At 41.6% G+C, this 9568-nt stretch overlaps 1 protein-coding gene across 2 annotated transcripts; it reads left to right on the top strand.

Moving 5' to 3' along the window:
- Nucleotides 1-227: 227 nt before the first annotated feature.
- LOC308117788 (uncharacterized protein) lies at nucleotides 228-4313 on the top strand. Of its 2 annotated transcripts, XM_080476896.1 has the most exons (4): nucleotides 228-730; nucleotides 3175-3375; nucleotides 3485-3605; nucleotides 3790-4313. In XM_080476896.1, the coding sequence occupies exons 1-4, from the start codon at nucleotides 452-454 to the stop codon at nucleotides 3795-3797; spliced, it is 609 nt and encodes a 202-aa protein (XP_080333022.1). In that variant the 5' UTR covers nucleotides 228-451; the 3' UTR covers nucleotides 3798-4313. The 2 variants fall into 2 exon arrangements, with proteins under 2 accessions (XP_080333022.1, XP_080333023.1); XM_080476897.1 differs by lacking the exon at nucleotides 3485-3605 and having other exon boundaries at nucleotides 270-730.
- The last annotated feature ends 5255 nt before the right edge of the window (nucleotides 4314-9568 follow it).

Below are 9568 nucleotides of genomic sequence, written 5' to 3' on the forward strand. Positions count from 1 at the left end.
GATGAAATAGGCTTGTTTGCGGACCGCGAACAGAAAATGAGTTTGACGCCGCTCAAAGTAACAAGCTGTTTTAGCTGCTGCTCCTCAATTAGCCACTAGATGGCTCTGTTGCACTGTGTCCATGTGTCAGTGCAGCACAGGCCTGTTAGATGGAAGAGAGGGGTCACTAAAGGTCAACAAAGTTGACTAGTTCAACAGCTGGAGCTGGTTTAAATGAAGGATTTAGTATTTTCATTAAGAGGAATCAGCGCAAACAGTCTGTTGGAGTGAGAGAAAGAAACAAAGGAGGATGGATGGAGAAGGAGGGTTTGTGTTTGGATCATGCATAAGTGTGGGAACAACCCCCCCACCCCCCACCAAGGAGACACCAGAGACATCCTCCTCTCAGCCCAGCTGGTGGATCTGCACACTCCAGTCACTCCGACTGAGGTGTCACACTTGATCCTGGACCATGAGTGTGATCCGAGTGCTGCAGCTGAGTGCTCTGCTGGTGGGTCTGTGCCGGGCCCACCGAGCACCTCCGTCCACGTCGCAGGAGTCCGGCGAGGTCCCCGCGTCCCACCTGAGGGTCCTGTCGCTGGGGCTGGGCCGCCTGCTGCAGGGGGTGCGGGACAACGTGGCTCTGCTGGAGAAGGAGGGGGAGATGGTGTCCGTTCAGGTCAGCCAGCGTGCAAAGACTCTGGAGAGGCTTCAGAAGCAGGGCTTACAGACCGGACGGGCCCACAGGCAGGTGAGGAGCAACACGGCTTCACGCAGCCACAACTACACACATTCACCATTCATATGGTCATTCTTCACTTTTCTACTGTCATCAATGTGTCTTGAAGACTTCTGAGTACCTACAAATGCAACTTAGAGCCTGATCCAAAACATCAACTTCAGATTTGCTGTTTGATGCTTGAACAAGCCAGATCGTTTTGTTTGGTATTATTATTAATGGCAGGATCATTTTCTCTGTCTTCACAGGAAATGATCACAGTGGAATGTTGTTCATTTTATAATAAAAGCTGAGTCTGATTTGAAGACAAAGACTTTTAGTGTATGAAAGTAAATCTGATGTTAACAACAGGCTACTTAACTACTTAACACTGATGAATTGGAACACAAATTGTTTTGTTGTGCTCATTAGGAGCTGACCTTCGTTGGTAAATCAAGGCATGAGAAAACATACTTAAGGTGGCCAATCTCATGTGTTTCTTCTATTGCACTCTCATCTGAAGAGTGGCGACTTGAGGGCCACAAAACAAATCTCAGATGACCTGAAACCAGAGATCGTTGAGCACAATGGTTTAGATCGTTGGTCTGCGACCTGCGGCTCTTTTGTAGCGGCTCCCCGAAGCTTTCACTTCAATCATACCCAGATCAAGATATAAGATTGTTAAAATGGCTAAAATGTCCTTCCTTCCTGTGGCCATGACTCGATTGCTTCTCCTTTTTAAATAGTGTTGGCTGTGTTTTAGTTAGTTTCATCCTTTCTGTGCTCATATTAGCCACCATTAATCCTTGTACATATGAATATTTAAAATCACTTATTGAATTTTTATCCTCTCTTAATTGATATTCAACTTTCTTTCTATTAATTCTGTGTAGAGTAATGCTTCAATACATTTCTAGTATTTCTTTTCTATTCTGTTCTATTGTTAAATGTCAAAATTGTCAGAAAAAACAAAAGTACAAAAACAGCTGAAAATCTTCACCATCCTAAATTGCAATTTAATCTTCATAAATGCAACATAAGAAACATTTTTTGTACGTGTTTCAAAATTGCTGTATATATAATTCTTTACAAGCTGGTTAAACATTGGTTGTGGCTCCAGGTAAATTTGCTTTGGGGGGGGGGATCACAAAAATGGCTTTTTTGCTCATAAAGGTTTCAGATCCCTGGTTTCGAGGAAGGCTACAAAAAGTGATCTGAGAGATTTTACCTGTGAGTTTCCACTGGTGAGGAACAGCGTGAGGCTCAGTTCTTGTTCAGGTCAGAAGAGGCAGGCCAGCACCCGTACTGGGAATCTTGTTCAATCAGAAAAATTCAAATAGAAATCAGCTCAGAATTATTCATGTGTACAGTACATGCACAACATTTATAGATTTATTTAGTTATTTATTTATTTATTTTGTGTTGATTTCATGCAGAGGGACCCATTTATTTGTATTGTATTCTGGAGCGTTTGTTTGGGAATTGGTGAAAATGGTGGTTATTTAGATTTCTTTCTGCCTCACTCAAGATCAAATTGGTTTGAATGGAGCGTCCATTAAAATGAATTCAACCCTCTGAACAACAACATTTTCTATACAATGAATATATGTCCAGAAAATTGAAACGTTTCAATGATTTTAATGTATCGTAATCCTGCTCGTGTGCTTGAATCAAATGTTTTGAAAGCATTCTGAATGGTCATGTCAAAGCCTTTTGCTTCATCTTGTAAGTGCAATACACAACGTCTGCACCCTGGCTGCGTTTATTTACAGGTGACCTTAAGATTCACCTCATTAAGCAGGTAGAACTACTCCCACGTCAAGGAGAAAAGGTCATCGGTTGCCCTTTGACCCTGAGAGGACACGGTCAGCTCCTGTTACCTCTGCAGGACTGCAATCATCCCTCCATCCCTCCATGCAATACACTTCTACTCCATACCGTGGGTGTTTGCAAAGCAAACGCAAATTCTAGCGTTTTTATTTCTACAGTTGAAGAATATCTGTCGTGTTTCTTCAGATGAAGCGTGTCAAACACATTTTGGGCCACATGCAGCCCGATTTCATCTTGAGCGGGCCGGACCGAGAAAAGAATGTCATAATACTTTTAAATATAAACGTCAAAGTTGTTCTTGGTTTGTGGCAGAGAAAATGTAAGCGATGGGAATCGTGTATATTTTCACAAAACCAAACAATTACTACTTAAAATGGCTCCAATCCCAACCTGAAGTGAAATGTTCCAATCCCACAGACGACATGTCGCCACTGTAAATCCTTGAGCGTGACCCTTGAGCCCCGTCAGCTCCCTGGAGCGCCCCAATGTGGCTGCACCTCCACACCCTAGAAGAAAAAGATGGGAAAATGTAGAAAGAAAAGAAGGAATCTGACCTGTGTTTTCAGTCGGCATGTACACGGACACCCGAAATGTAACAAAGGGTTTTTTTGCGTCTTGTGAACGGGGCTTTGCTGTTGTTGTTTCAGGTGAGGAAGGACCTGCAGGTCATGGCCGCCAGGCGGGACGGGCTGTGGCGAGCCGTCAGAGACCTCCAGGAGGAGATGGAGGAGCTCGGGGCCGAGCAGCGGGCCATGCAGCAGCGCATGATCCACATCCTCCACAGCGGGAAGAGTCTGGCCAAGCCGAGGTCGGGGGGCCGGGCCGAGATGGACGCCAGCACCATTAAGGTGAGAAGAGAGAGTTTTAGAAAAACAGACTAGAATCAGGATCTGAATCAGGATCGAGGAAGTGAGACGTCTGTCTCCTCTCAGCTTCCGGATCTTTGATGTCTGGTAGGTTCTCGTGGATAAACAGGCCCGGCGGCTCGCCGGCCTGACCTCCGAGGTTTCGGCCCGAGACAGAGTCATCAACAGGCGTCTGCAGAGCATCAAGCGCCTGGAGAAACAGCTTGCTTCAGGTCAGGAACTTCATTTCTCCCAGGACGTCACCCCGTCGGTGATAAATCCACATTTGCCTTCTTGCTAAGATGTTTAGAACAGAATGAGGATGAAAGTTGCTCACACGTTGGATCAAGACTGTTTTTCACCCTGTACGCTCACAGGTTTTTTTTTCTTCTTCTTCTCTGGTTGTGTTTATTGCAGGTGTCTGAGAGCCTCCCAGCAGCGCCGAGGGCAAACTCTCACCCTGAATCTGCCTGACGGTCGCAGCTGCATCAACACATCCGCTCACAAGCTTCGGCAGGAATCAGGTTACAAAGCAGCAAGCTGAACTGAAACGGCACTCACAAGAACCTTTTACACAGTTTTTAAATGTGCTTCATTCCCAGTTTCACAGTAAATTGTTTTGACGTTGAACAGTCCTCTGAGATTTAAGACACTGTGAGTTTCTACCTTTGTCTTTTTCAACAGCGACAAAAAAGGTAATGTTGTCTGCGTCATTCAGATAGATTATATTACAGAGAGAAGATCTTTTGAGGTGAATAAGAAAGTTTCGAGACCCATAGCGGAACAGTGATGCCCCGAGTCCAGAAATAAATGATGCAGTCGTGAAAGCCAAGCCACCTTATTACTAGGAAAATAGCATTAACATTAAGTGTGTGAGAACGTGCATGAACAAAAACAATGTGGCAGGTAGAACTTCAGTTCATCACAACATTTCATGTTACAATAAAGAAACTAAGAAAGAAAATGAGAGTGTAGTTAATGTGCAATAGGTTTTCAGGATCTTTTTTTTTTTTAACCCAAAATTATAAAACTCCTTGTGAACATTGTGCGACACGATTCTATCAACCTTTGGGGACGACGTGAAGTTCGCTGTGTGCAGAATGGACGATGACAACTGAACCTGGATCGCAGCCTAGGATGTATGTGAGTCGACACAGCATCATAAGCGTGTGCCATCGATTCGCGAAAAATTCAAACTAAACTAGCGAAATGAACGGAGACCTCGCGCTGAGGGAATTTCTGATGTTTTCGGAGAGAAATCCCAAAGAAGGATTTGTTCACATCCCACATACATTGTTGACGGCTTTGGCGATTGGAGCTGCGATGCATCTATTTGGGTTGAGCGCCAGTGTCGCGCTGATCAATACGTCATTTCATTCTGCATTTCTATTGGTTAGTTATCTGACGTAGAACCACAACCGATTTAGAGCCCAAACCAAAGATATCGCCACGATTGTTATCTTTTGTCTGGAACGGTCGGGAACCGCAGTGTGTGGCGGCCTTAAGGCCCCGTTTCCGTGACGACATTTTCAAATGAAAATGGAAAACTTTCGTTGCGTCATGATGGTCCGTTTACACGACAACGGTGGTCGGAGTGACTGAAAACACAACTGTTTGAACACAACTTCTCAGTGAAAACACTGAAACACTGCGACTGCTCATGCACACCACGGCCATAGTGAATAGTTCTTGTGCACACGAGCGAGTAGATAACAACAACGTTTCCTCCAGAGTGTAAAGACTCCCAGTACGTCTTCTCCTGGGACTTGGTAGTTTTGTAGTTGACAGTCACTGGAATAACAGTTCAACTTGGTCGTCTGTCCACACGAAATTCCGTGTACTCACCATTGTTAATGCTTATAGCATATTGTTACCTGCACATGTGTATGGTGGAATCGCAAAAACAAACAACAGCACCCACTAGTGGCTCAACTTGAAAAAACGACATCATTTTGAAAAATGTTGCCGTCTAAACGAGAAACTTCTCTGAAACCTTTTCTGATGCATTTTCACCTGAAACGTCGTGTAAACAGGGCCGGAGAACAACATCATCATTCCTCTTTAAAGGGGTCGTATTTTCCACCTCTTCAACACTTTCACACGAGTCTCGTTGGTCCAAAAACGTTGTATTTAACGTTTCTTGCCCCAAATCCACTTTTTAAAAACTGAAACAAGCCAAGGAGACAGATGACAGATTTTCTTCACTTCTGGGGCATCATTCCAGGTACTGGGACAGATACTACTGTTGGAAAACCATTACGAAAGGGAATTCTTCATAGTATGACCCCTGAAATGTTTCTCAAACTACGACCCAAATATAATGTGATGCTCACTCCTTTTTATTCAGGACCAGCATGAACTTTTCCAGTAGATGGAGTAATGGAGTCTCTGAACACAGGCTCATCGCAGACACTCACAACAACAACAACAACCACCTTGTGACGTTTGCTGATGATACAACTGTGTTCGGTTTGATCAGAAACCACAATGAGTGGGCATACAGGATGGAGGCGGAGCCAATCTAACCTCAGCTTCAGCGTCGGCAAGACAAAAAAGATGGTGATTGTTGTGGAGGGAGTCGTAGAGACGGTTCAGTGGAGTGAAGTCTCCCAGAGGTTACCTGAAAATACGCCAGCAAAACTGTGGCTCCACTACACAAGACCTCTGGATATTTCTTCCAATACTGCAACAGCAAAGTTATGTGAGGTCGAAAATGTGAGAATACACCGTTTCAGTGTTGATAAACGCTCGATAAACGCTTAAAAATAATTACTTTCCTGTTTTTGAGGTGTTTCTGCTGGGACTTTCACAATGTCGTGGTCAGAGGCCGTTGTGAAACGCCTTGTGAAAACACACACACACACACACACACACACACACACACACACACACACACACACACACACACACCCTTAGCAGCTCCATCTCCTGAAATAAAACCACCAAGGTGTAAATGACACTTTACGAGGCTTTACTTGCATTAATGAGTCGTACAAGTTGATCAAGTACAACATGTTTGAGGTAAATTACAGTAAAATCCAGGATTATACGTGGTTTTAACGCTTCTTGTCAACTTTGACGTGTACGTACTGTGACATAACATAACGTGGCATTAACGTTGTGTAATCTTGACATTTCTGGACCTGTTTTTCTTAATTTATCCTCGTGGTTCAGGGGGTCTAAACCTCCGGCTCAAAGCTTCTCGTTGGATAATGTCAAACCCTGCAGGAAAGAAAGCGGTTTTCTAAAGGTAACTCATTCAAACACTGACCTTTGACAGTGTGTTTTCTAACAGACTGTGGAGTCAAGCGATGGTTTTCTTCGTTTATGCAACACTTTTCAGACAGAACATGCAGCTCAAGGTGCTTCAAAATTAAAAACATTAGTTATTGTATTAAAAGAGGGGAAGCTTTGAAAGTAGACAAAAACAAAGGAACGAAAAAAACGTGACAATTAATGATGGGGAAAAATGACTAAACTAACGGTATTTGAGGAGTTTTCAAAGTGAGGGATCAGTTCACATGTCCAACCCAAATCTTACTCGGTCTGAAAACAGTGTGTGATATGAATTTTACACCTGTTGGATCCCTTAACCAATAAAAAGCTCAACTCTTTATATCTAGTCTACTAATGTTAAAACTTATTTAACATTTTCAATTCATCTCCATCACACCCACAACAAATTGTGTCAAACATTTGTGGTTTAATGAAATTAGTCTTTAACTGTCTATTAATCATATTTTTCTTGGTGACCCATGATGTCGCCTGCTGCTGCACCACTGGGGTTATTCAGATCATATACGATAAAGAAATAAGTACGTAAAGCCGTAATCTGATGGTTTCACAAAGCAAAGCTGCTCACCTGAGAAGGAAACCGGACACTTTGCATGATTTTCATGAAGAACAGAATTTTAAATTTTTCATTACTGGAAGGAAAAAAAAAAATCTATTATTGAGTTGATGATGCTCCGATTTTACGCAAATATTTTAGTTCAGAGGTCACATACGTCCCAATTTCATCTTGAGTGTGCTGAACCGGTAAAAAAAAAAAAAAAAAAAATATATATATATATATAATATAGACACACAGCATCTTCACTTCTTACAGATCAGACATCAGTGAAAAGTGGAAACTGATGTGATTAGTTTGTCAGTACAAATAAATTAATTAATTAATAAATGCACAAAGGCACAAAAGCTGCAACTACGCCCCCTCCAGGTCAGAGGGAAACACTGACGTCCTTTTTCTGAGGTCAAATACCTGTAAAGACAAATGTTTCTTCCTCATCTGGGTTCTGGTCAGTGCTGTGCAACTTCCTGATTCTGTGAGTATTCACAGTATTGGGTTGCTTCTTTCACTTTATGACTCACTGCCAGTAAAAAGTGAATTGTCTGTTTCGATCCGGCTTAATAATGTGTACACAGCCGTAATATTGTAATGATGGGAGCACTGTGTGGGTCACCTTGATGGCAGGAAGTTCAGCTGAAGTTCCTTCAGTTCATGGGAGGACTTACAGTACATTACACAGGGATTACATGAGTTAAAATAAACAAACTAATATAGAATCTGATCTACAAACAAGACAAACTGAGGATCATGTCTGACACATGAGCAAAATAACACTATTAATTCAGCATTGATCTTCATGAATATAAATATCAGTCAGGTACACCACATCATGCAAAACACTGCATGGAGTACATGCTAATGGAATCATTTACTACACACACAGGATTTACCTCATTTGCATTGCTTATAATTGCCTCTGTCATTCTGAGAAAGTTTCCTCATCTGGCTTTTATTATGAGGTATTTCCCTTGTTGTACCTCTTCTCGGAGCAGAGCTGTTTCCAGCTGTTGTTGTAATGGAACCAGTTCCTAATGCATGACAAACTCTCATTTGAACATGAAATCACTCAGTGTAATGTTTTATTCTTGGTTGAACAGCTGAGAAGCGCATGGAGAGCAAAAGGCGATCAGTGTGAGAATAGATAAAGTGCTTGCTCGTAATATTCAGACAATCTTAGTTGTCACACCAGGAAATACAGTCATGATAAAGTCCCATGATTTAGAAAATGAGATCTTTCATTTCAGGTCTGTCAAACATAGTGAGGGACCACATGCAGTTCAAATTTATCTTTGGTGGTCCACCGGTAAAATAGAGACAGAATCACCTTTAAATTTAAACTTTCATTTTTTTCTTTGTTGGGGGTGGAGAGTATACATAAAAAATGTCAATATTTTCACAAACCCCCCCCCCCCCCCAAAAAAAATACTGATAAAAATGACTACAATCTCAACATAAAGCCAAATTTAATGAAATCTTCTGATGCAAAATGCAGTGAAAAGTAAAAAAAAATAAAAGATTCTCCTTCAGCTGTTGCATTCTGGGTGTTTTTACCAAGTCATCCTGACTGCGTGGCTTTGAGGTTTGTGCTAGTTTGCCATCCTTCATGGCAACGTCACAGATACCTCAGCTGGTGTGTTGCGTCCACTACTCTTAAGAAATTTATAAAAAAAAAGAAAAAACAACTATGTTTTCTTATAATTTCTTTCAATTATCTTGGTGGTTTGGTGGCTTTATTTGCGTCTCTTGTGGGCCGGGTTTATGTTTTGACACCCCTGCTTCTAGAAATGTCTGTTCATGTCCATAATGTATTGAATATCTTTTATTCAATAGGCAAATGTATAAATAGGTACTAGAAGCACAAAGATGTCCACAGATTACAGTTAAAACACTAAATCCTCTAAAAAATTTATATATAATCAACAAATGCTTCATGTCAAGTTAGAGGTTGATGTTGATTTGTCCTAATTTAAAGTCATTCATTGTATTTAATTAATTTATATTAAAATCAAATATTTATTTATTTTACAAAAAATGACAACGAAGATGGAGACGGGACAGAAAAAGTCGTGTTAAGTGCTTTTGATGTTGCTTTTTATTCTAGAAACTCATTATATTTCATATTTAAGTTAATTCTCTCATAAGAATCCATCAGTTCATCCACTTTCTTCACCAACCTGTTTACACTCGCTATTTTTAACCACTGCCTCCCTGAAAACACTCGTCATTCTGATTGGCTGGCTTCCAGGAAATCGCTCTCGCCACAACGTGCTGCTTTGAGAGGTCGTAATTTGACGTCAGCCTCATACTAACCCAAGCATCTACTGTGAAATAAACAGCTCACCATAG

The sequence above is a fragment of the Lipophrys pholis genome (genome assembly GCF_963383615.2).
Source record: "Lipophrys pholis genome assembly, chromosome: 12".
Classification (NCBI taxonomy): Eukaryota; Metazoa; Chordata; class Actinopteri; order Blenniiformes; family Blenniidae; genus Lipophrys; species Lipophrys pholis.